Source organism: Colletotrichum jinshuiense, chromosome 4, assembly GCF_051148585.1.
Source record: "Colletotrichum jinshuiense chromosome 4, complete sequence".
Taxonomy (NCBI): Eukaryota; Fungi; Ascomycota; class Sordariomycetes; order Glomerellales; family Glomerellaceae; genus Colletotrichum; species Colletotrichum jinshuiense.
Genome location: NC_139311.1, coordinates 4,168,119 through 4,193,745, shown reverse-complemented (window position 1 = coordinate 4,193,745; position 25,627 = coordinate 4,168,119). Strand labels below are relative to the sequence as shown.

General features: G+C 54.4%; 8 protein-coding genes across 8 annotated transcripts; 3 read left to right on the top strand and 5 right to left on the bottom strand.

Moving 5' to 3' along the window:
* Positions 1-476: 476 nt before the first annotated feature.
* EsH8_IV_001043 (mitochondrial 54S ribosomal protein mL46) lies at positions 477-1,656 on the bottom strand (the record flags this gene model as incomplete). The annotated part of the gene is made up of 3 exons (XM_083265933.1): positions 477-770; positions 833-1,551; positions 1,608-1,656. The coding sequence occupies 3 exons, from the start codon at positions 1,654-1,656 to the stop codon at positions 477-479; spliced, it is 1,062 nt and encodes a 353-aa protein (XP_083124828.1).
* Positions 1,657-2,608: 952 nt separating this feature from the next.
* On the bottom strand, positions 2,609-4,742 carry EsH8_IV_001042 (uncharacterized protein; the record flags this gene model as incomplete). The annotated part of the gene is made up of 2 exons (XM_083265932.1): positions 2,609-4,368; positions 4,430-4,742. The coding sequence occupies 2 exons, from the start codon at positions 4,740-4,742 to the stop codon at positions 2,609-2,611; spliced, it is 2,073 nt and encodes a 690-aa protein (XP_083124827.1).
* A 2,826-nt stretch (positions 4,743-7,568) lies between these two features.
* EsH8_IV_001041 (60S ribosomal protein eL43) lies at positions 7,569-8,478 on the bottom strand (the record flags this gene model as incomplete). Its single annotated transcript, XM_083265931.1, has 3 exons — positions 7,569-7,632; positions 7,704-7,900; positions 8,461-8,478. The coding sequence occupies 3 exons, from the start codon at positions 8,476-8,478 to the stop codon at positions 7,569-7,571; spliced, it is 279 nt and encodes a 92-aa protein (XP_083124826.1).
* Positions 8,479-9,241: 763 nt separating this feature from the next.
* Positions 9,242-10,941, top strand: EsH8_IV_001040 (Saccharopine dehydrogenase-domain-containing protein; the record flags this gene model as incomplete). Its single annotated transcript, XM_083265930.1, has 5 exons — positions 9,242-9,296; positions 9,361-9,504; positions 9,751-10,096; positions 10,166-10,731; positions 10,784-10,941. 5 exons carry the CDS (start codon positions 9,242-9,244, stop codon positions 10,939-10,941), a joined length of 1,269 nt encoding a protein of 422 aa, XP_083124825.1.
* A 738-nt stretch (positions 10,942-11,679) lies between these two features.
* EsH8_IV_001039 (RMD1 family protein) lies at positions 11,680-13,322 on the top strand (the record flags this gene model as incomplete). Its single annotated transcript, XM_083265929.1, has 3 exons — positions 11,680-12,792; positions 12,845-13,196; positions 13,249-13,322. 3 exons carry the CDS (start codon positions 11,680-11,682, stop codon positions 13,320-13,322), a joined length of 1,539 nt encoding a protein of 512 aa, XP_083124824.1.
* A 323-nt stretch (positions 13,323-13,645) lies between these two features.
* EsH8_IV_001038 (uncharacterized protein) lies at positions 13,646-14,763 on the bottom strand (the record flags this gene model as incomplete). Its single annotated transcript, XM_083265928.1, has 3 exons — positions 13,646-14,242; positions 14,300-14,538; positions 14,748-14,763. The coding sequence occupies 3 exons, from the start codon at positions 14,761-14,763 to the stop codon at positions 13,646-13,648; spliced, it is 852 nt and encodes a 283-aa protein (XP_083124823.1).
* A 531-nt stretch (positions 14,764-15,294) lies between these two features.
* EsH8_IV_001037 (chaperonin-containing T-complex subunit CCT8) lies at positions 15,295-17,106 on the top strand (the record flags this gene model as incomplete). The annotated part of the gene is made up of 4 exons (XM_083265927.1): positions 15,295-15,353; positions 15,419-16,811; positions 16,862-17,035; positions 17,089-17,106. 4 exons carry the CDS (start codon positions 15,295-15,297, stop codon positions 17,104-17,106), a joined length of 1,644 nt encoding a protein of 547 aa, XP_083124822.1.
* Positions 17,107-20,817: 3,711 nt separating this feature from the next.
* Positions 20,818-24,570, bottom strand: EsH8_IV_001036 (Pleckstrin homology domain-containing protein; the record flags this gene model as incomplete). The annotated part of the gene is made up of 5 exons (XM_083265926.1): positions 20,818-22,766; positions 22,817-23,049; positions 23,110-23,809; positions 23,867-24,208; positions 24,375-24,570. The coding sequence occupies 5 exons, from the start codon at positions 24,568-24,570 to the stop codon at positions 20,818-20,820; spliced, it is 3,420 nt and encodes a 1,139-aa protein (XP_083124821.1).
* Positions 24,571-25,627: the final 1,057 nt, after the last annotated feature.

Here is a 25,627-nt window from a genome sequence, read left to right as displayed (position 1 = left end):
ACTGCTGCTGCTGCCAACCTACCTACTCTTCTACACACAAGATATACAGAAGAATACAGTACCAGTTTGACCCTTCGATTACGTTCGATTACTCCCGTACGGGTAACCTGTGATTCCAACAGTATTCTCAAAAAGACCTAGTCAGGATCCTACCCGACGAGGAGGCAGTGAGGCACTTACAGGAGACACGACTTATATCGATGCCCTCAGAAAACCCGGTTCAAGTTGTTAACACATTTCCCTTGCGACTCCTGCACTAAACAGAGTAAACACATATGCCTACACCACACACGCACTCTTCGGTCGGGCACAGGAAGGTCAAAGCCATAAGCGAGACCGTCGAGCCTAACCGGCCGACGTCATCCAGTGAAGAATTGATTGTACAGTTTATCTATGATACAACAGCGTTACACCTCCTTCGACCTTCTTCAGTACAGGGCGATTCTCGCCAAATAGAGGGGAGATCATATCCCCGTTTATCTGTCCGCCAACATGTTTCGTACACTGCGGTAATATTCGGGCTCCAGCACCTCCGCGAGCTCCTCCTTCGTCAGCCACTTAAACTCTTTGTAGTCGTGCTTGTTAGCTGATAGATCTGCCTGACCCGCCATGATGCGTCCCTTGAGGAAAAAGGTCTTCTGCCCCTTGCTCACAGCAGTGTTGTCGTCCTTGGCCGCCGGCCTGTTCACGTGGGCTGCGACAGGTACACGTCCAACCATCCACGTGTTCATGTTGACGCCCGCAGTCTCGTCAAGGATACGTTGCGCGGCCTAATCATTCACATTGTTAGCAAGCTCGGCATATCCCACCATGGAGCGTCGACAGTACTCACCTCGTGAAGGTTCTCATCTGTGGACAGTCCCGCCGCAGGGAACTCCCACTTGTTTTCGTACTTGAGGTTTTTCTTGACGACCAGGTACAGTGTCTGGTCCATGGCGCGGTCCAACCTCGTCTTTTCGCCCTTCTTGTCCGCCTCCGACACCCTCGGCATCAGCGCCTCCGGAGGAGAGCGGTCCTCCTCAGGGATAATTTCCGCATCATCACTCACACGCATGACGGCGTCCTTGAGAAGCAGATCAATCGTGGTGTCATGCTTGCTGAGACTATCGTCGATAGACAGCTCGTCGTCCCACGCCTTCGAGGCCTTGCCGTTGTACACGCCCAGCTCCTTGGCCACGGTGCCCTGACGGTCCTTGACCTTCATGTTCCAGTCGATGAGCGCCGGGGTGTCGGGCTTGAAGTAGACGGACGTAATGAAGGGCAGCGTCAGCCGCTCGTTGAGGCGCTTTTGGTAGAAGAAATAGGCCTGCTCGAAAGGCGTCAGGGGTCGCGTGAGGAGCGGTGCCCGCGTAAGAATGACGCCCGCTTTGATGTGGAAGTGAGGCCCAGTTTGGCCTGCCGGCTTGAGCTCGGGCGGTATGTTGACATTCGGAGGAGTGGTGTTCGTGATCGTCTCAGTCGTCGTGGCGGCGGCGGCGGCGCCCGAATATACTCGCGAGGGAGCTCTGATCTGGACTCTCGCACATTGCCGGCATAGTCTAGGGGTTGCTGCTGCCGAGCCAAATTAGTCAATTGCCGGCGCAGATATACAACAATGAGAATCTCACGTCGTATGCGCCCGAGAGCGGCGAATGCGCCTCTGCTGGAGGACGTCATGCTGAATGGCTGAGTGTACTGGGTCTCCTCATCGATACCTCAGTCGAGATCTCCAGATGGATTGAACTTTTTTGCTACAAGCTCAGCCGGGGGTACGTACCGAGGAGGTCTTGATTTGGCTTACCTAATGTGAACTATCCCAACGCGGTGTTAACAGTTTGTAGAGTGGACACTACTTTAGGTAGGATGGAGAAGAATCCAAGCTTGGTCATATCACGTGATAAATAGCGGGCAGCTTTGCATCACGTAAGAAGTGGGACCTCCAATGCAGAGCCTTTATTATCTCAGACGGCGCCGCCGTTTCTCTCCTCCTCTTCTTTCTTTCGTTAACGGCACCAATTCCTTATCGTCAAGACCCGTTCCGCCTCCAGAACGTCCTGATCATTTATCGAGTGCCCAGAGTAAAAAGCAGTCTTTTTTCGCTAGCGGTTCCTGCATACTTTTTACTGGGATATACTGTTAGATAGTTACTGCACACATCCATCACTTCCAACGTTGGTTTTGCTGGGTGTTAATCTTGATGCGCCAGTGATCTGCAGCTTTTAAGTCTGAGCGATGCTTATGATTTTGTTCATTTGACGATCATTTAGCGTATGTGTGTGCTAGTTGGCGCCACCGATCGTGCGGTTTGGGAGACGCTACGGTACAGGGTGTGGCTACGCGCTTGCATGTGAAGAGTCGTTATGTCCATTCATCGTGTCGTCGTCTATCTACAATACAGGAAGCTTCAGCAGCTTGATGTCGAGCCTCTTCGGGAACTTCGACAAACAAATTCGAGTCATACAAAGACCCTTACCATACAATCGCATCGTCCCTGTTGGAGAAGCACATGGGAAAATCCATGCCGAAAAATTCAAAGAAGCCTCCTTCAGATGAAGCGTCGGGTATCAAACCGCTTGGTTCGCTGCCAAACACCAAAAACGCCTGATGCCCATGCCATTCGTGTCTTCGATCAAGCCTTCAGTTCCTCAACAGCACGGGCCACCTCTTTGGTGGCAATCTTCTCCCACGCCTTCTTGGCATCCTCGTCCAGAGCTACAGGATCACGCAAACCCTCATATAGCTTTCGAGAGACATCTCGGTTAATGTTGGCGTATTGCTCAGACGTGAGCTCTTGTGCGCGCCAATGAGGCTTCAGTGCAGCCCGGACGATGCCGCTGATTCTTTCTTTGGTATCGAAAGGGATGATTTGCCGTGTGGGGGAGGAATCCTGCGATCGAGAAAAGTTTGTTCGGTGATGATTTGGTCGCTGGGGTCGGGGCTGGCGAATTTCAACGCCGTTCGAACGACTATCGGAATCGCTGCTGTCACCGGTATTGCGAGTAGGTGAGTAGTTGGCCTTGGGAAATCTCGGCTCTACGTAAGAGCTTAAAGATAAGGTAGGGGAGCTGGGTCGGGGGTGTGGTGGCGGTGTAAGGGATAGCGCACGGGGAGAGTTACGTGATGATGGTGAAGGGGATGCAACTGGAGATGAAGGGTCGACGCCAGAACGGGCACCGAAATAATTCCTCAGGGTCTCCTCGTCCGACGGAGTGCTCATCTCGACCTCTTTGAGTAGGGATGACAAGAAGGATGGGCCGTTCTCGGTGCCAATCTGAGGTTGTGTATGGTGCACTGTCTCATTCGTTTGGGGCCGTGAGGCTTGTACGCCCGTCGGCGTGGGCGACGATGTAGCAGCAGTTGTGGGAACAGAGGCCGAAGCGGAGGCCAAGCTAGAGGCAGCAGCACTCGTAGATCCCGATCCAGAACCCGTGCCAGGGCCAGAACTAGGACCAGACCCAGAACCTGAACTTGAACCTGAACCGGAACCTGAGCCGGATGCTTCTCCCTGCAAAGGCAACCGGCGAGTGCGAGGCCGCTTCAGCTTGCGCTCAGGCTCCTGAGCAGGCTCCTGAGGGGAAGCGGTGACAGATCTCGACTTTCGCTTTCGGGTGTTGGGGGTCGTTTCGACCTCGCGAGCTCTTTCGAGGGCACCCCAAGCCTGCTGTTCTTCTCTTGTCTCTGGTGCTGGCGGGGCGGGTTGGACCACTGGCTCGACTGGTGCACCATCTAGACGATGACCGACGGTTGGCCGGATGTTCCTCGCGAAGACATCTCTAGCGCCTAGGCGGCTTGCAATGTCCATCCGCTGCTGCCAATCTCGATGCTCTTGGAACTCGCGGATCTGCTCTCTCTGCACCTGGGCTCGGCGGAAGCCCTGGAAAAGATCCTCATCTTCGTGATTGTCGAGGTCGATATCGGTAGCATCGTAGATACGGCTTGCAATACGATCCCAAGCCCCTTGCCATTCGAGGGACCTTGCCTCACGGCGGGCGTTTCTCGTTTGCAACTGTGTTCGCAGGAAGCCCCGACGAGCGACCACATTTCGCCGGTTGGATGAGCGCGCAGCCTGTGAGATGGGCTGCGCCTCCTGCACCTCGGCGTCCGAAGTCTCGCCAGAGCTAGACCGGCCTGTGTTGTTGTCGGCACACTCGAAACAATACCAGTACTCGGTCTGAGGAACGCCGGCCAGGCCAATACAATGTGTGTGGTAGGCTGCATTGCAACCGTCGCAGAGGAGTAGCACCTCTTCGCGGTCCGCAGACTCGCAGATGGGGCAAACGGGGCTTGGCTCTGAGGCTTCGTCCTCGGGATTTTCTTCAAGCCATCTGTGAATATCAAATTCCGGCTCTTGTTTCTTGTCCTGAACAGCGTACGAATCGACGGGCGGTCCTGGAGCTCGAATTGTCAGTTATTGTTGAAGCGTCGCGGGGTGGGATGTTTCGATACGTACCGTTGAGCTCAGATGATAGACTGACCTCATTGAAAGGAGTGCGACAAATGGGACAAGTGTTGGAGTTCTTGGCCCAACTTCTGATGCACTGATCGTGGACAACGTGATTGCAACCGACAAGAGTTGCTATAAAGTTATTCTCAGGTTCCTCGAGGATTTCGAGGTCGGAATCGATGGCTCGATAAACTGGTTTTGTTGTAGCGGTTGCTGGTGCTGGTGCTGGTGCTGGTCCCGCTCCGTTTGCACCGTCTGGCTGCAACGAGGGGTGCTGCAGCGACTCCAGGCATATGATGCACTGATCCGGTTCAGTCATTGTGGCAACAGCGGTAGTATCGCTTCAAATTTGATGAATTCATAAATTTGTCGTTTGGTAAGGCCACGAAATGGCTTTTCAGGTGCACAGGAATTCACGTTCCTTGTTTTGCCGCGATATCTGCAAAGGTGTTGTCGATGGCCTTCGTTGCCTTGTTGTTGGTCGTGGGCGTGGGCGGCGGTAAATGTGTCGAGTCGAGGGTGCTGTGGTGCTACTGAGGTGCTGAGGCGACAGGATGGGGGAGCAGCACTGGGTGCACGAACGCACTGCAACTGGGCAGTTGCTGAAGAGTGGGAGGAGGGAAAAAAGTGGGAGGTGGGTAGGCAAGTTCGGTGTGTCCTGCGTTTCTGGCGGGAGATGGACTGTCAGCCGATTCAAGGATGCTTTGCCGCTGGGGGAATCAAAGAAAAATAAAATAAAATAAAATAAAGTGACCAGTGTGAAGGGGGGTATTCGCACTTCCGCAGGCGGTGTTAGGCGTGAGGCGAGAGAAAAAGCGCTTGCTGGTGCTGCCACTGTTACTGAGAGGGAACTGGAATTGTAAGAGGGAGAGTTTGGAGGGACCCAAGCCCCAAGGCGGTTTTTGCGAGCGTAGCGCACGCCTGCAGCTGGTCTCAACCGGGGCCAATCAACGGTCGGCTGATGCATCGGCACGCCACGCTCCTTGCACCTCGCAGGCGGTGGTCCAGCGGGCTGGACAGGGACCGGCTGGGCCGTTCATGGACATCCATCAACACCCCAACCAGCAACACCAGTGCCTGGCACAATGGAGGCACTTGACGGACCAGACTAGCCCACTAGGGTCGCTGCAAAGCACAACCCTCTCAAGGATCGTTGCAGCTGTCGCCGCAGGAGCATCTCACCTCACCACTTCACGCAGAGCGCGGCCATGACAGACCAAAGGTACAAGGTGAGCGTGCTCCTCAGCAACCTCTCCATCGGACAAAGTTACCTAGGAAAAGAGTTGGTACGTACCTGACTTGGCGGTCAACCCATCAAACCCAGACAACGGAAGGGGCTTGCGTGGTTGCGTTGCGTCGTGTTGCAGTTTGTCGGCCTTCTCCTCACGGTTCCTAGCTCTCTGCTCCTCTCTTGTCTCCGAGCCACCCTCCAGGAGGCAAGGTAGGAGGTAGGTAGGTACTGGACGCCAACAAACCGTGTCGGGGGAAAGGGTGGGAAGGGGGAAGGTGGTAAGTGGGCGAGTCAAACACTCGGTGTGTTGGCTCGTGCGACGTCAGTTGGATAGGTAGCCAAGTACCTTGGACCAGCTGAGCGCAAGGTGTGATGGTGAATTGGGTTGGCAGGTACGGATAGTGTATGGCGTTGAGGGGTCTTTGAATGAGAGTGAGGTGTGAGGCGTCTACGTCAGGCACTCACTCTGTCAGAGTGCAATAACCCAGACACACCCAAGGTAGGGTAAGGAGGTGTTGGTATTCCGCGTTGACACGCAAACTCAGCAACAAGAGTCGGTGATTGTGGGGAGCACAGCAACGTGGAAGAAGGACGAGGACGATGTGTGTGCAACGGCGGGAGCAGTCGAGGGCGGAATCTGATGGCTGAGAGGAAAAGTCGGGGGCGCAGGGTGCGAATATTTGGCGCTGGAATGGGTCTGGTCGACCGAAGTGCTATCTCCGCTTCCAAAAATGGGATGCACTCATCACGGGAGTTGGGGGCAGGGACTAAGGTGCTGTATCCGTAAAGCAAGGTACACGTGAGACCTTCACGCCCCTCGTTTCTCGGAGGCCGACAAGATTGGCTGATGGCATGGCCTGCGTCAGGTTGCGACCCAAGCCCAGAGTCCGTCTCTTCCTTGGTGTGCCCGAGCGAGTTGATATCGTCGAGGGCCGCCCGTCCCGGCTGCAATTGCTTCCCCATTAATTACCAAGGGGGGAAAGTGACCAAAACAACCGGCAATTTGCAGCGGGTGCAGCGTTTTATACCCATGTGAGCCTCTTTCGTTTACGACGGCAATTCCGCGAGCAGAGAGCCCCCAACTGTGCTTACTTGGGGGTCCTTGACCGTCATTATGTGTCCCTGAACGCCAGCGCTACTGAAAGGTGACGAGGTGAGAGAGGCAGACCTCGCCGACTTACATGGTATGAACCCGCCAATCTTGCTGGTTTCCTCTTTTTCACCGCGACACGCGGGCCTCTCATTGGCCGCCTGACTATAGCTGACTCCGCGCCTTGTAGGTGCAGAGCACCTGGATGAGTCAAGTTGTAAAACAGCGTGGCATCACATGGTGTGCACTTGTCCGTTCGTTCTGACGATACTCGAAAATCGAAATTTAGAAAGATAAATTATGACCACGCTTCGGCCCAAAATCTTGCTGTAATGTCTGCCGCAGCGCAGTCAAACGCCAAAAGACATCGATCCTGCAGGCCTACTCTCACTTCGGCCGAGGCGAAAGTGACTGCGCGTCGATTTCAATTACGCTTGCATAGCCTGTCTTGTGAATGGCCCCCCTATGACGAACTACAACATGTTCATCTTTATTGAGTGGGCCATTTTTAACAGCAGCGGGAGAGGAATCGATGACTCTGATGCCCGCACCACACTACTCCATACTGCCCCCCGAACATTCACCACTTCACAGATTAGTTCGGCTTGGGAAGTCGACGGAAGCATGTCAGAACGAAGCGATTGGGAGGGGACGTTCCTGTACGTCAATTTCTTTTCATTGCTGACCAAATGGTCCCTCTGGCAGCTGACCGAAGACCCGTTCCATTGTGGCCGTCGTCAGGATGTAGGCGTGAATATCCGGTTTTCCCATACACCGCCCGAAAATGCAAAGCAGAAGCCGTCCACCATCCGTAATCTCGTCCCTTAAACCTCAGCGATTTCCCTCAAACGACGGAGAGTCGAGCGCATGGCGGCAGCGGCGGGGGTGCTATATTGATGGTTAGCCTTATAATTTCCCTTCACGGCATTGACCGGGGCTATTGTCGGATCTGCACATACGCAACAGTGTAGGCACCGCCAGCGACGGTCTTCTTGCAGCCCTTGCAGTTCCAGATACCGGTGGAGTGGCGCTTGACGGTAGGCTTTCCGCAGAACGTGCAGGTGTAGGTGGCGTGCTGGGAGATTTCCATCTTCTTCACCTGCTTACGCAGGGAAGCACCGTATCTGGTACCGTACTTGCCGGTAACTCCGACCTTCTGTAGGGTTGTTAGCCATCTGTGATCTAGTAACAGCACACGACCTGGTTCCTGGCTTCATCGACAATCCGGACATGCAGCCGTCATGTCTTCTGGGCTTCCTGACACAAGCTTCCACAAGCTGAGGGGACGAGAGAAGAGAACTCGAATATGTCGTGCGGCAACATCGTGGATTGATTTGATCATGTTAAGCAGCCAGTCCGAAGCCTGCGCCGACGGATGGAGCGCCAGAGCTCGCCGAAAGGATCGCATGGCTTAGGTGTCGTGTGTTGACATGATCAATATTCCCCGTGTACTTATTCAATAGTCGTCAAGCCTGGCGCTGGTATTCGATCGCTCGTCTCTCGTCCTCGACTCGTGTGGAAGTCGGCACTGCTGCGTAGTCGTTCTTCTCTCAGACTCTTCACCCCGAGACACTCATACGAGGAGACGCTTCGTCTGCCACTGTCGCCAATGGAGAGAATCGAAGTCCGTCGTCGAGGCGGGGTAGTGGAATTCGAACAATGACGGGAAGTCGATGAAGCCAGTCCTCATGAGATTAGATGTAGAGCATTACGAACCTTCGTGCGCTTGGCCATTTTGTCGTTGTGTTGGGGGAACGGGTTCGTTGACTTGAAGTGCGACGAGTGGTGATGTTGGATCCTCCCAAGGCGGTTGCTCTCAAGAAATTTTTGAGATAGTGTTGAATTTTGGGTACCTAGGGCTGGCCGACTCTGTGTGTGCGTGAGAAAGAGCACGGACCACTGACGAAAACTAGGCAAAACTTCGGCGAAGGGTGGTCCCTGCCCTGTGGCTGTCATTATTTCGTAATCATCACGTGAGTAACCACATGACTGGACGCGCTCGCATCCCCCTGAGGTGGGAACGGCTAGGCCTCTCAAACGGAGCTTTCAAACTGCCCGGGAGATCGGCGTCATAGCTGTCCGCATGGCCCTTCTAACCCATATGTGGAAAGCACAGCGCCCGGGCGGTTGACGCGAAGGCGCTAGGATGCCGAGGCAGCGCGGGCTAGATGCCTTTACGAGCTGATATCGCCGTTGCTACATCACAAAGTTTGCGCCCCCGAAGGCCGCAGCAAGAAATGTGTCACCACTGGACCGCAAAACTGTTATTATGAGGGATCATTACACGTACACGGAAGGACCCCGACAACGGTACCCCTTTACGTGGCGTGCTGGGATATGTAACGATGGCAGGCCGTGCATAACATTGGCGCGAAGATGTCTGAGACTGGAACAACCTTGACTACCACAACGTGATTCTTGTTCATCTCCTTTCAAATTCTGTCTTTCTACCAGGTGACATCTGTAGAGAAATACTGTTAAAAATTACAAATCGAAAATGCCTATCAAACAGCACGGCCGCCCGTATGACCTGGTTGTCTTTGGTGCCACCGGTATGTATAAGTCAAAGTGTTTATAGCTAGGCAAATTGAGCACCAACGCTGATAATTTGCCTAGGATACACCGGGACGTTCGTGGCAGAGCACATCACAACACAGCTGCCGTCCAATCTTAAATGGGCTGTGGCGGGCCGGTCGGAGTCTAAACTTCGAGATCTTGTTGGTGAATGCAAGAAGTTGAATTCTGACAGATTGCAGCCAGGTAGGTGGAGGGCCTTTGAGTTCTTGTCGACATCAGATGGATATCCGATTCTGTTGAATGTTCCCAAACCAATTGGTTATTTTGCTTTGGTCTCAGCTGTTCGTACGAACTGCAAATACCATGACGAAAAATCGGGTTGAAAATCTGCATGCGCAGCGAAAATGGTGACGAATTGATGCGGGGTTGCATGTGGTCTTGGCGGACGCTCACTGTTACAACACCAGGAACGCTGACTGCTGTTTATAGAGGTCGAAATCTGCAGCCTAGACAATGAGGATCTTGAGACGCTCGCCAAAAAGACATACATCCTCATCACTACGGTCGGCCCGTACGCTCAGTATGGCGAGCATGCATTCAAAGCATGCGCCGAAAATGGTACCCACTATCTCGACGTCACCGGCGAGACTCCATGGACAGGCACCATGATTGGCAAATACGAAGGTTCTGCCCAGGAAACGGGAGCAATGATGTTCCCTCAGATAGGAATCGAGTCAGCGCCACCAGACCTCGTCACCTGGTTGCTAGCAAAGCAAATCCGCGAAAAGCTCTCAGCCAAGACTGGTGCTGTGACGGTCTCTATCCATCAGCTGGAGTAGGTCCTTCTATATCGCCAGAAAAACACTGGTAGAACATTGGTCTGACACCGATATCCCCCCAATAGTTCTGCACCGTCCGGCGGTACCTTGGCGACAGCTCTCGGCCTCTTTGACTCGTTCTCCATCCAGGAAGTGAGGGAGCAGCACAAGCCATATGCTCTTTCGCCCGTTCCGAACCGCGGCAAGGTTCAGTCACAGACGTCCTTGCTAACCAAGTTGATGGGATTGCGAAACGTCCCGAATTTAGGATTGATGACCACATCCATTGCCGGAATGACGGACACGCCCATCGTCCAAAGGTCGTGGGGCCTCTTCGCAGTGCTGCCTTCAAGGGAAAAACAGTTTTATGGCCCGAACTTCTCCTTCCACGAGTACATGAGAGCGAAGAGCTACCTCCGAGGAATCGCCATACATTGGGGTCTTGCGTTCTTTGGCTTGCTACTCGCGACCGTTGCACCGTTCAGAAAGCTGGCCAAACGATTCGTCTACGAGCCTGGCCAAGGACCTGATAAGGAGCTTGCTAAAAGAGATGAAATCGAATATCGTGGCATTGCTATTCCAGACATTCCATCCAAGAATGGATACCCTCAGGCATACTGCCGTGCTTGGTACACTGGCAGCATGTACTACTGTTAGTTTGTTCCCAGCCGACGTGGTGGGATGAATTGCTGACTGGAATGTAGTGACTGCTGTTCTTTTGGCCGAAGCTGCCTCAACGATGCTGGAAGAAGACGTGGAGTTGCCTGGAGGTGTCTTTACTCCGTCGTGCTTGGGCCAGTCTTACATCGACCGGTTGCAAGGGGCTGGCTTCAACTTTGAGTCAAAAATCCTAGAGTACTGATGAGGTTAAGTTGATGGTCTTCCGACTAAATCTTCTTACTCCATTCAAAGGAAATGCCACTACATGTCCCGTTTCAAACAGTATGAATTAAAGCGCATCCTACAGCTTTCACCATGGAACTTGAAATCTTTGAGCTTTCGAGCTGTTCTTTTAATGATTTGGAGAGCTTTCAGAAGCGGAGTTGCACTAACCAACGCAACACGCTTAATACAAGCTGCAAGCTGTATGCCAGCCAGGGGAGCCTAAGATAATCCAGGGGTTTGCGTCGGAATAGCATTGCATTTGCCGCTATCATTGCCAGTTGGCAGCTGAGATGGTCTCAAGGCTCCCAGCCCACAGTGGAGCGTTGCCGGCGTGCTGGACCGACTGAATAGAGCAGTTGCTGTGCCGGGTAATTAGCGCACCGAAAGCAGCGTTCCCCGCAGAATTAGAGGCACACAGCTAGAGCCAGGCCCTGCGCACGACGGGGTAGCCTCCCCAATTCGTGAAAACTTAGGACGTCATCAAACATGGTGCAAACCCAGCATCGTCCGGACCCATCAAGCATTGTCGCTTCCACACGCAGCAATGACCTCCCGGACGTCGTCGAGTTAAGAAATCCCAAAATTTAATCAATTGCGACATGCGATAACACGACCGACGAGAGCATATTTACCACCAACGCCACACGACCTTTCGAGCTGTTCGTTTTTGTGATACCCCTGAGCGAGAGGAAAGAAAAGAAGAAAGCTTTTGAGGATGGATCAGACAACAATAGCCAGCTCGGCCTCTGTCACCGAGAACACGCCACTGCTACTGCCGACGACAGAAAACCGCCCAAAGTCTTCACGCACCGTGACGTTCAATCAAAATCCCGTTTCCAAGACGATAGAGCCCGAGCCTGTTTTCCCACGACCCAAGACAGGCCAAAACAATAGCCTGTCGGCAAGTCCTGGACAGAGCTCTGCCATTTCTGCCATCAACAACAAGCTGCGCAGGAGGAATAGCCATGGAGCCGTACCAAGCTCCATGCCGACTCAGCTGGTGCCCAAGATCGGACCGCAACGAAGCACGAAGAACGCGCAGAAGCTCAAGCTACTGCCTACCCCCGAAATCAACGAGGAGAGTCCCGATGAGGAGAGCGGCAGGGACGTGTATTCGCAGTATACCCGGATCAAAGATCCCACGGCACGCAGAGATGCAGCGCGACTGGGCAAGGCCGATCGCGACAGACTTCCCAGAGTGACGGCGTATTGCACGGCGAACAAATACCAGATGGAGGGGTTGATGCGCTTCCTCAAAGGCCGAGGAAAGTCGAGGGGTGCTACTCCTAAACTGATCGACGAGTGTATCTACTCGGCCTACGACTACAGCATGACTGTTGAGAATAGGCATGACCGTCGAGTGGGCGCACAGCCCGATCCAGTTCAGGCGTACGAGAGGCGGCACTCAACAGGTGATGTCTCAGACAACGGCTTTAGTCGCGACAACCTCATCGACCTCCAATCAGATGGCCGACACGACTCTGGTTTTGTTGACGGATTCGACGGAGGCAACGAGCACGAGAACGCGATCGTCGGGACCAGCCCGGACTTTGATACCCAAATCCATACACCCGAAGTCTTTCTCTTTGACTACGGAGTCGTCGTGATATGGGGCATGACATTGGCACAGGAACAGAGGTTCCTCAAGGAGATTGCCAAGTTCGAGACGGAGAAGCTGGCGCCGGACGATGTCGAGACGGAGCACTTCAACTTTTACTATACCCGGGAGTACCAGGCTCGTATTTACAACGACTTCATCACTTTGCGGGATAAGAGGAACTATATGACCAAGCTGGCCATCTCTCATGCATTAGCACAGAGTGTCAAGGTAAGCGTTGTTGCTCGTGCCCCGAGATTGTTGATTACTGATGCCTCCGAAGACGTCTCTTTTCGAGGAGTTGATAGCCTCAACTGTCGACACATGTAAAGACATCCCTACACAAATCGCATTGACTGGCAAGATCGCCCTCAGTCGTACGCAAATCAACATGCAAATTGGCGAGCTCTTCATCCTCCGCATCAACATCCATCTCAACGGCTCAGTCCTCGACACGCCCGAGTTGTTTTGGGTAGAACCTCAGCTTGAGCCGGTGTACCAGGCCGTCCGCAGCTACTTGGAGATGGACCAACGCGTTGGCCTCTTGAATGAGCGTCTGGACGTTATCGCAGATCTTTTGGCTGTGCTGAAGGACCAGCTCAGTCATGGACATGGCGAGAAACTGGAGTGGATTGGTGAGTTAGTATTTCCTGATGAGCGACCGATTTTGCTAATAATTGCGCACAGTAATTGTACTCATTGCGGCCGAAATCGTCGTCGCAGCCATCAACATTGTGGTGGACTTGTATGCATCGGATTAGCAACATGGAGTGGAGTGTAAGCGTTGATTAGGGTCATCTTTCGCGGCGGTTCATTCTTTCACGGTGGGAAAAAAGCAGCGACTGGAGGTATTTCACAACCAGGACACACAGAACACACAGGAGTTCCGCCATGTGGCAAAGTAGAGAGAGAGAGCTTCACGGCGCAAAACACGCAGAAAGGGATGTGATCAATGGGCTGCAGTGCCTCCATTCCCAGGAGCCGATTATGGTGTCTCGTACTATACAAATAAACAAAGAATCCTCAACCCGCCAGTTCCCTAACGCCTGAACCTGTCTGTACACTGAGTATGTACCAAGTCGCCTCAATCATCAGCTTTGTCGTCGGCAGCTGGCGTGTCCTCTGGCTGCTCCTCGGTGTCGTAATTGCCCATCTCTACATCCTCATCTTGTGATGCTGCAGGTGCCGCCTCTGGTGTCTTCTCACGCTCCTCCTCGTCCTCGTCCTCCTCCTTGGGCTCGGCACTCTTGCTCTTTGCTGCGAAAGCGTCCTTCTCCTTCTGGTACTTGGCCATCTCTTCTTCTGAGCGCGTCTGAAACTCCTTCCTTTCGCCCTCCGGCAGATCCTTCCAGCCACGGGCAAGCTCCTCCTCAATACTGAGGTCAGCATCGTCCTTGCTCTTCTCCTCAAGAGCTGGCCGCGTGTCGGCGCAGTACAGCTCGAACGCGTTCCCGGGGCGTTTGGGCGGCTTTGCGACACCGTTGGTGCGCTCCGAGGCCTGGGTGTCGCCGCCCTGAGTCGTGTCGCCGCCCTGGGTATGGGAGAAGGTCTCCGAGCTTGGCGAAATAGTCGCTGCAGTCTGGCTGAGCGGCCTGGAGTTGGCTTTGGCGGCAGAGTCGATCTCGGCCAGGACCGAAGGCTTGCGGTGACCGCGCTTCGTACGCAGAGGCTTCTCTTGCGGCTGAGATGGTGTCAGCAGTCTGCTTTGTCGTCGAGGTGGGCTTGGCGGAGGGCCTACAGTCGGGGGCGGGCTCGGGCTGCCGTCTGAATCCTCCACGTTGGCGCTTGTTCTTTTGGCCAGTTGCTCCAGAAGGAAGGCCCTCTCCATCCGCAACTTTTCAATTTGTCGTCGGATGCGGGCGAGGCGAACGCGGGTCGCGTCGTTCTCTTCTTCGACCTCGCCAGTGCGCTGCTTGAGCTGGATGCATTTTCTCCGGTAGGCCTCTTCGACGGAGGGGGGTAGGGAAGGCGGGATCGCTGAGAGATCGATCGCGGGGGGATTAGCTCGAATGATCTTTTTAGGAGGCATTGCGTGGGTTGTATGGGGTAGTTCGTGTGGAAAGAAAGAGAATTGGCTTTTTTTCGGGTAAGGTAGGAGAATGAGTTGCGACGAGATGGGGTTCGCGGGTGTCAAGCGGAGCTTTGCGAGGGCGGTAGGTTGTTTGATTCAAGGGAGGCAAACGTACCGGATTGCGGAGCCATTACGTATCTGTCAAAGGACTTCTGGTGGTGCTTGCCGCGCCAAAGGACGAAAGATTGAGTTGAAGCTTGATTGCAACGCGGATCTGGCGATTGGAGGAAGGAATTGGGTGGTGAGCCGAGAAAGTAAGATGGGTGATTGTCGTCAGGACCAACCCGAGCAATCGCGCCAGCTGGGAAGTACGAGGCTGGCACCTGCTGTGAGACAGCAGGAACCTGGAAGCAGGGGGCCCCGTCCACCACGCCCAGGACCAGGCGCTGGAACCACCCCCAAAATTTAGAATGGACCAGTTGCGCCGGATCGGATCAATAGCATGCCTGCAGCGCCTTGATTGGTCATCCCTGGTGCCAACCCACCAAGGCTGCAGCCAGATGCTTCTGCACCACACGCATTGCACCCAGACTTTTTTTTGAGGCCTGGAGGAGCTCCTGCAACCACATCATCAACACACAGGGTACTTTTACACTGTTGTTTTTGAACGTTACGACCGACAACGCCCCGATATCCCAAGCGCATTAGGTCGTCGGACAATCATGTCTCTTAACATCCCCAACGCGCCCAACGCGGGCCTGTTCAAGCAGGGGTACAACAAGTGAGTCCCTCCCACATGAAGCTCCCCCGCCTTGCTGCCCGTCACCGACTGACCCCTCGCACCAGCTACGACTCTGAAGATGGAGCTGTCCTGCGCAACATCGACGCCTGCCGTGCCATCTCCTCGACCGTCCAGACGTCGCTGGGTCCCTATGGCCGCAACAAGATCGTCATCAACCACCTCCAGAAGATGATTCTCACCTCAGACGCTGCCACCATCCTCAGAGAACTCGACGTTGTCCACCCGGCCGCCAAGCTCCTTGTCATGGCCAGTCAACAGCAAGAGGCGGAGATGGGCGACGCCACGAACCTGGTTATCGTCCTTGCCGGCGAGCTTCTCAAGAAGGCGGAAGACCTGCTGCGCATGGGCTTGAAGACGTCGGATATCGTCACTGGCTACGAGCGGGCACAGAAGTTTGCTCTCGACACGTTGGAGGAGCTCTCCGTTGATAAGGTCGAGGATATTCGGTCTCAGGAGGAGCTTAGCAAGGCCATTCGCACTGTCGTCGCCAGCAAGCAGAACGGCAGCGAGGATTTCCTGGCCGATCTGGTCGCCGAGGCCGTCCTGGCAGTGCTGCCTAAGAACCCCGTCGGTTTCAACGTCGACAACATTCGAGTAGTGAAAATCATGGGCGGTAGCTTGGAGCAAAGTCGGGTTGTCAAGGGTATGGTTTTCCCCAAGGAACCGGATGGATCCATCAAGAAGGCGCAGCGGGCCAAGGTCGGCGTCTTCTCCTGCCCTATCGATACCAGCCAGACTGAGACCAAGGGCACTGTGCTTCTTCACGACGCCAAGGAGATGTTGGACTTCACCAAGGGCGAGGAGACGCATCTTGAGGCTGCCATTAAGGAGCTTTATGATGTTGGTATTAGAGTGGTCGTTGCTGGCTCCACGGTCGGCGAGCTGGCTCTCCACTACCTCAACAGATTTGGCATTCTTGTCATCAAGATTCTCAGCAAGTTCGAGCTGCGGAGAATCTGCAGAGTCGTTGGTGCCACTCCCCTTGCCCGGTTAGGCGCGCCCATGCCGGACGAGATGGGCTCTATCGACATCGTGGAGACCCTTGAGATCGGTGGTGACCGTGTTACCGTGTTCAGACAAGAGAACGAGGTTACGAGAACAGCGACCCTGGTCCTGAGAGGAGCCACTCAGAACCACCTGGACGACATCGAGCGTGCTGTTGATGACGGCGTCAATGTTGTCAAGGCTATTACCAAGGACCCCCGCCTTGTGCCTGGCGCGGGCGCTACCGAGATCCAGCTTGTTGAGAGGCTGAACGCTCTCGGCGAGAAGACCCCTGGTCTGTCGCAGTACGCGATCAGAAAGTTCGGTGAGGCTTTCGAGGTTGTCCCCAGAACAATCGCAGAGAGTGCCGGTCTGGACGCTACGGAGGTTTTGAGCAGACTTTACATGGCTCACCACAAGAAGGACGACTGGGCCACTGGTGTGGACATCGAGGTAAGATTTATGTTGCGACATCCAGAAGCCCGTGACACTGACTCTTATAGAACGACGACGGTTCCGGTACTCTGGATGCCCGTGAAGAGGGCATTCTGGACCTGTTGGTCTCCAAGTCCTGGGCTATCAAGCTCGCCACCGAGGCTGCTCGTACTGTCCTGTCCGTTGACCAAATTATTGTGGCTCGCCAGGCCGGTGGCCCGAAGCCGCCAGGCCCCAACGCGGTAAGTTCCATAGTCGATCAGATAAGTCATCAACGTACTGACCTCCTGTGTAGAACTGGGATGAGGACTAGATGGGAAAATACAACGGCTGGAATTGGAGTTCATGTCGGTTTTGATGATCATAGACCACACCAAAAATCACGTCGAGATATCCCGAATAGAGTCCTGAAGACAATGCAAGGTGTGCCTACACGCCCAAAAGTGATTTGTGCACAACCATTAGAGCTTTGCAGGCTTTGAATGAGGGACGCTTTCCAGCCATGGGGACATTGCCATGCTCAGTGAAGTTGCAAGTCACATTGCTTCAGCTTCACTTGCAATGACAATATTACATTTTCAGTTCCCCACCGTTTCTATCCTCCATTGACACACAGATCCCGCCTTGAGACAGCAAACCAGCCACCCGTTACTAGACTGGCGGGTATCTTGCCACCATGCGGTGGACTTGAACATGCGGCCAGTCGCGTCAACGGATATTTCTATTTTCTTCCTTGGTATGTTGCAATTATCTCCTATTTCTATAATTTGCATATCGACCCTTCCCTCTAACCCAACCCCCCCCCCCTTCCCTTTCGTTCTGATAAGGGATTTTTTCAAAGGTGAGAAGAAGGAAGCTGTCAACTTTTGTATCCAACTTTCCTCGTTAGCCGGCTGGAAGAGCTTGTGCGCCACGTTCCACTTCTCGATGATGCGTAAAGTGATTGTCATGAGATTCTCCACAACACGCCCCTCGTCAAAGACTACGCATAGGAAATCCATCTTACACAAAAGATCAGAGAGGTTGCACACCACTCTTATACCACACCGTTTTGGTGTCAAGTTGGCAGCATAAACCGCAAACCCCAAAACACATACAACGCCGTGTGTTCGCTAGCCGTCGTCGACACAACTACTATCCCGGCCCTCTCTGTGCACTTCTAGACGACGCGGAGAAACCATGTCATGATGGGCTCTGAAGACCTTGGGTGTTGCTCCTTGGCCTCGGCGGGGAAGAACATAGTAGCAGCAGTAGTAGTTAGTACTGGCAGAGAACCCCGTCTTTGACAACGACAAAGTAGGTTGACTCGGATTCTCCCCCGGGGGCATCAGGATCAGGTTTATCCAAGGGTGTCGCGATAGATCGTTCCTATGGGGCCCCCCACCCATGTCTTTCAATCTGACAGCCACCCCATTACTTCATTGCTGACGGTGACTAAAATGGCCGCCCGCCGCAACCCTTGCGAGTGCGTGCGTCCAGACTTGGGTATATACTGGTTTGCGCGGTTGTCGTTGAGCAAGCAAAAGTGGAACCAAATGTGCAACTGGCCAACATCGCAGAGGAATTCCTATCCCACAAGCGCGGTTCCTGTACGAGCGAAATATTGGCATCCGCTCATGTCGGGCGAGGCATACCCCGTCGTTCTCTGGGCAAGGCCAAGCGGATCACTTCAGCAACGTCCATCTTCTCCCGGCCGGGCCGCTGTTACCGCTAGCGTAGGGGGGATTGTCTCTCGTCCCGCAGAATATCTATACGTTCCGTCCCGTCCTGTCCTGTCCCAGGCGCGGGTGGCTTGTCGGGGACCGCTTCCGAACCGCCCAAGCTGGCGGCGAGGCGAGGTGTGGCAGGATCTGTACCCGGATGAGTTATAGAATTCTATGCTCTCCGGGGGAGCAGGGGGCCTCAGAGTTGGCGGGGGCAGGGCGGGATGGTTTGGTGCACGAAATCATGAGCTTCAACCCCATATTCACTTGACTGCTTTGACCCTCTAACTTATAGAAGACGGCGGCAGCTACGGGTTTCTCAATGCGGCAGCTGGTTTAAGCTCGGTTGCAGTAGCTCCAGAGGCCTCAAAGGCCCAAGGATCTCCTTCGTCTGTCAACGAATCTTTTTTCGGCGGTTGATAAAGACATGGGGGGACGTTGTGATTCGGTTGCGCTATGTTGCCATTCCTTCGAGAACCGTATAGTGCAAATCCTTCCAGCCAGCCTAGCGCTGTCTTTCCCCAAGCTTATTGGTGGAACCTGTCGACTACAGTCTCCCGTCAGTATAGTTGACGTTGAAGCCGTAGGGGGCTGTCGTATATGGAAAGAAAGCGCGTAGGGGTGGTGGTTTGTATCTTTGAGGGCTTGGCTATGTGGTGATCGATTAGCTTGAACTGCACGTAGCAGAACAGAGACAATTCGGAAGCCTTTTTGGCGTCGCTAAGTAGTAGCTGGCATGGTCCGTCTATAAATCACGATGCGCGTCCGCACTTGCTTTCTGGGAGAGGAGGTAAACTTGCCTTCATCTCGACAGCTTCAACCACCAAGTATCCCATACCAAGCCCACCTACGAAGCCACCATGAAGTTCGCAACTGTCCTCCTCGGTTTTTCAGCCGCTTTCTCTGGCGTTCTTGCTTCCCCCATCAACGCGGACGGCACCGCCGGCGTCAGCTCCGTCGTTGAGAAGCGAGCGTGCGCTTGGTCCAGCTGCTCGGGCTGCCAAAACTATTGCTGGAACGGTAAGCTTTACTCGTTTATATAGCAATACCCACTGTGGAGGTTGGAAGAGAGAGAGAGAGAGAGAAAGAGAAAGGAGGAGGGGAAAAAAGACTAATGGTCGTCTAGAAATCCCCTGCCCCCCCAACAACTTCTGCGGCGTCAACCAGGGGGGATGCTTGATCTTGTGCAAGACAACGGGCTGCTGCAACTGACCCAAGGCTGGCACAAGTCACGAAAACATGGTTTCCGGTGGTCGGGTCTCGAAGTAACTGATGGGAATTTCCGTATCAGGTTCGCTCTATCAGGTCATATTGAGAGTAGCAGGGCGAATTGAGTACAAAGCTAGGTTACGCAAGGAACAGTACAGACTGTAAGAAACACGATAGATAGAGTGCAAAACCCCACCACTGAAGGAAAACTACATAGTTCCAAGGACATGAGAGAGCTTGAATTTTCTTCGTATTCCATATGTGATAACGTGTCGAAAACAGTGATGGAGCCATAAGGAGAATTTCCTTTTCACCGAGCACCGTATTGACGTCGAGCCTCATCAACCTATCCAGGATAGGGGGCGCTTTCTAGTAGCATGACAACAGTAAAGAAGAGTCGGGAGGCGAGGCAGCATGCTTGCGTGACGCAATATCCTTCGTCGCTGCGTGGAATTTCTCCAAGCTAGCTTTTGTGGGCTGCCCTCGACCCTCATGCAATGGAAGGCAGTCAACATAACCACAGGCAATTGCAAAGCGATACTCAATATGACATGTCAACAGCAAGTAGTATTGCTCCAGTCCTCCGCACGCCCACTACATTCATTTCCAAGCAAGTACGAGCAAGCTTTTCCCAGGGCCCGAAACCCCCATTCTTTATCCTGCGCCCGACCCCCTCCATCGCTCCGACATCAGTGACATGACAATAAGAAGTGAAATTACATGATATGACAGGCCCCTCGGGTGTCCTCACGCCACATGACAACCTCGCTGTGGTATACGTAAGACGATAAGCAGGTATCTCGTGAGACAAACCCCATAGTCAAACATAAGTAGAAAGAAGAAAACAGATCAACAAATGTGGTATCTTTCCGGCAAAGCATGCTGCGGTGCGGCGAAGACATGAGCAAAAGCAGCTATATCGGCAAATAAAGAATAGAGCTGCAGATCAGGGGGTATGATGTTGGCAAAGGCAAGCCGTGCCAGGTAAAGACCGTAAGAATGTGTTTCCCCCCCCAAAGAACCGATACGCCGCCGCTTGGTCGTCCAGGTCGTCCAAGTGTTCCCATTAAGCCAGGGGTAAGAAAATGAGCATGGCACAACAGAGGGTTGATTTAAGCCTCTTCCATGATGCCGCCCTCGCCACCGCCGTCCTCCCGCCACTCTCGACTCTTGCTGGTCAGCTTCTTCACACCAGCGACACGGCCCGCCCAAAGAGACTCGATGGGGGTACGGAAGGTGAAGGCGCGTTGGGAGCTAATAACCCCGATCGCTTGGAGAACAGCCTTACGACTGTCGCGGCCAAACACGGCCGGGTGGCTGATCCATTCGAGACTGCTCTCGAGTTCAGCATCGAGAGAGGCGACGGTGTTGGCGTCAATGCCAGCGCCGAGGCCGAGGCCGTCATTGGAGCGGCTGCGCCCAATCGCAGCAGTTGGGTATCCGTTAACGGCGGACGAGTTGGCGGATTGGGTAGGAGATGGTGTTTGTTTCCTGTCGGGGGTGATGGAGGGCGAGCCATCACTCCCTAAGTGTGGAGTGGATGGAAGAGATCTGTTTGGTGGTGGTGCCGTCGGGGGAGGGATCGGAGGAAGACCGCCTTTTCCAAGCCCCTTCAAAATAGAACGGGTCTCGTTGAGCAGGGTGTGTGCTCGGTCGTGCTGGCCGCGCGACACGAGCGTCAAGGCGCGGGTCAGCATGTCCGACGTCAGCAACTCCATGCGCCGCTGAACGATGTGTGGGTGAGGAGGAATCGGGGGCGAGTTTGCCCACGAGTTCTTCTGCTTCGCCAAGGCGGGCAGCATGGTGATAGCAAGCAAAGAAGGGCGAGGGAGGTGCGAAAGCGTTCCATCTCGCAGGATGTCTCCCCAGGTCAAATCCGCCTGGATCAGAGGGACCTCTTCCACAGAAGTGACTCGCTGATCGTCGCCATCCGCAGCTCCCCCTAACGCCTCCAGGCCGGACACGATGTTGTCCCAGGGGTCTTGGGGCAGTTGCTCCTGAGATGTATTGTCCGGCACAATGACTAGCTGCACCAAAACGTCGCGCTTGTCGCCAAATCTTAGATCGCCGAGGGACGCCTCAGCGTCGCGGCCGGTCGCCCGCTTGGTAATCTGCAGGGCACCGCTGATCTTGTGGAACTTGGCCGGAGATCCTTCGGGCAATTTAAGCTTGAGCTTCACGTTTTGGTGAGACAGCGTCTGCATGGCGCCGAGACAGCCGGCAAGACACTCGCGGAGCATCATCCAGTCCTTAACATACGTGTAGGAGGCCTTGGTGCGTGTGGAGAGCTCAATCATGGTGTCTGGCTTGTGTGTCATGCCGAGACCGAAGGAATGGATGGTGATTTTGGCAGCTTCGGCTCTTGACACAACAAAGTCTACGCTGTCCGCGTCCGATGTCGAGGCGTCGCTGATGAGCATGATTGTGGCGATTGGGTTGTTGTACTTGCGCTGCATGAGCAGGTCCATGGCAACGTTTGCGCCCTCAACCACATCGGCGCGGTGGCTCTTCTGACCAACGGGTTTGATGGAGGTAAGGACATTACTCCATCCAGGCCAAGCCTTAGTGGTCATGCCGACAATTGGCACGCCGCCGCCGCCAGACCCAAAGGTAACGAGACCCATCCTGTCGCGCTCGCCGAGGGTGTTGACCATGAACTTGAGAGCGTCGCGTACCAGGTTGATCTTGACGCCTTGCATCGACGACGAAATAGGCACCACGACAACAACGTCAATAGGTACGTGGATCGAAGCAGGCATCGTCGGGCTTCTCTGGAAGCTCGTGTACTCGGTGGGCGCCGTTGTAACAGACTTGGGGCCACCCCAGGACGAGGCAATTGATGACACTCTCTGTTGTCGTGACCCACGTTGCCAGTCATCCTCGTCCGTCTCAGAGAATTCGCCTCGGTCGTATTCGGGGCTGCGAACTGGTGAAGTCTCCACGGCGTTCAGGTCAAGCAGGGCTTGGTGCCACAGCTTCAGCTGATTGCGGTTCTCGAATCGCAGATGAAATTGGGGCAGCTCCGCCACAGAAAGGTTTAGCGTGAGGATATTCTCATCAACTATTGAAAAATTAGCGCCAACCTCTTCATGGAATGAGAGGAAATCTCACTATTGCCCGTTTCAGAGACCTCATTCAGGTGTTTCTTGATGAGGATTGATCCTTTCAACGTGCATCGGGCGACTTTCTTGGGCATGCCGTTCTCGTCCCACTGCCCGGCGACAGGTACCTTCTTCTCCTTTACGCAGATCAACATTTCTGCGAACAGGAAGCATTCGAGCTCCTGCCAAGACTGCTTGTCCTTGCCAACGCGCAGTGTGCCATAGAGCCGCAACTTGCCGAATCTAGTGCGTGTCAGTATCTACCATTGACCGGCGTCCTGCAAGCAGTTCGTCAAATCTCACCTGCTAAAGTCAAGCCCATGCCAGTTATCCACCCGATTCCTGAGATTCTCCGTCATTTCTTCCAGCACCTCCCGAGACTCATATGGGTAAAACCGCGGCGCGCTTCGGGCCGGTGATGGCGGTCTCGCGAAGGCTTCATCGATTCTGCCATTCGCAGCGGTCGGGCCAGGCGGGGCGGACCCAAGATCTTCGGGATCGGGCCGCCATTTGTTGTCGGGTACCTCTACGGTGATAAGACAGGTCAGGGTCTGTTGTTGCCGCGACCTGTTGATAGTAGGGAACTCGGATCGAACTGTCACGGTCGGCGCCGGGATCGGATTCCTGGTGATTCCACGCGGGCTCCCCGGCGTGGTTTCCATCGCCTGGACATCGTAGTCGTGTCTACGCGGCGGGCCGCTCTGGGTCGTTTCGGGGTATCCGCCAGACGATGCCACGCCCGTTGCCTCGCTGTCGCTGCGACCATGCCTCGAAGGGCCATATCTTTCTGAGGTCGGCGGTTGGCTACTATCTCTATCGCGACCGGTGCTTCGGGGCGCGCTTTCGCGGGTGTGGGTGCTTGGCATATTCCTCTGGCTCGACTCGACGCTTGTGGGGCGCGGCGTTGGGGCTGGGTTGTCCCATGGCGTCGCAGTTGGCGTAGGAGTATGGTTTGATCTAGTGTCGGTAGATGAGACAGACCGAACAAGATTACTGATTTTCTCTGTTACGGGGCAAAGAATTAGTAGTGTCTTAGACAAGTGTCGAAAAGGGTGCTTACCGATATCCAAGACATTGCCGCCTCTGCTTGTGTCGAGATGCAGCGGCGCATCGCACGAGGGGCAGTACTGAGATTCAAACTCGCGAATAAACTCGTAGAAACATGCCTCGTGCGACACGTGAGAGCAGGAAAACTGCAGGATACGCTCTCCGCGAAGCGTATGCTCCAGGGGCTCCTCGCATACTGCGCATTCACTTCCTACAAAGGTGCGCTCCCTGCGATTGCGGCCGGCGCCGGATGCCATGTTGCCGGAGGAGTAACTGTCGCCCCTTCTATGGGTGCTGTCCCCTGACCGAACTGATTCGTTTGAGCGCTGGCCAGTACCACGTGCTATTGAGACGTCTGCAATTGGATTGGTTAGCTGAGAAATTGCGCACACAATCCGTAGATACTGAAAACACGTGAGGCAGGCGCAACGCAGTTGGCCGTCGACGTCGAATGTATGGACGACGACACGCTTTGCGGCACTCGGGCAGTCAGAAGAAGTCAAGATCAAGAGTCCACGTACTCTTTTCCGGAAATGACGGCGCATCCGTCCAGGTGTTGTTCGTCCTCGCCGTAGTAGCGGTACCAGGCCGGTAGGGTTCTTGAATGGCCTTGGGGCTCACAAGACCAAGATCAAGGAGGTGGTTAACCTGGTTGTCTTTGGTGCTCGAAGATCCAAAGCCGAACCCTTTCGATCCCTTTCGAGACCGACTGAACATTTAGGAAATTGCTGAGTCGTAACTGCACGATCAGGCGATGTCGGTGGCGACGATGGTAGGGCTGGGCAGTTATGCCTTGAGCGGGTGTAGTGGTCGGCGGTTCGTTCGAATCGGATTGGGCGAATCGTCAAGGCGTGGAACAGGTTGTGAGAGAGGGCTGGGCGGGAAGTATATTTTAAGAAGGGAAGGTGATATCAGAGTGGTGATATCAGAGTAGTGATGGTATAGGTGATGAGGATCTAGGATCCACCCGTGTGACTGGTAATGCCAACTGGAGAGCGAACAAGAAGAAAGGTCGGCACCCGGCGGGTGGGTGTGGCGGGTTGTCACACACACACACAAGGACCTGGGACGCCTGGCAGGGTGTTTCAAATGGTGGTATCAACAATGCTGGGTTGGATGGACTGCAGACTGAGCATGCATGATTGCAGGGTGTCGAAGGTGATGGTGAGCGACGTGGGGGACGAAGGGGGTAAAAAACTGAAGACGAGAACAACAGCCGAAAGAAAGTCAACCCAGAGTTTGGCAGAGTTGAGAATTGTGCAGGAGCAGGTGCAGGTGCAGCGGGTTCGCGCGTCGTCGCAAGTTCAAAGTTCGACAGGTGCGTCTGTTTGAGGGTGGCAGGTAGGTGGTGTGTCTCCTTTTTTACTCTCTCCCTCTCCTAGCGTCGCGTACGGATGGGACGATGCGTTTTGTCTTGGTCGCAGCAAGTATTAGTCGGTTGACGGCTTTCCAAGGCGGAAGATGAGACGAAGTAGCTCTCTGTAGCAACTGATTGTCTGGACCGTCTGTTGGAAAGCGGCAAATGGGAAAGACGGGCTCCCTCTCCGAGTACCAAAAGTCGACAAAGCTGGGGCAGAAGGCGGGATTCTGGGTTTGAATTATCGGGAGCGCCCGCCAGCACGGTATACTGCGCGCAAAGCAAGGAGGGCGGAAACGGCGAAGGGACGAAGTATATACGCGGTCGAGTGTGAGACGGGGAAAGAGAATACCGGGACGTGGAAGGGGAAGAAAGAGCAGTGGTGTGTGGGGACGCCTGCACGTTTTCCCTCTTCTT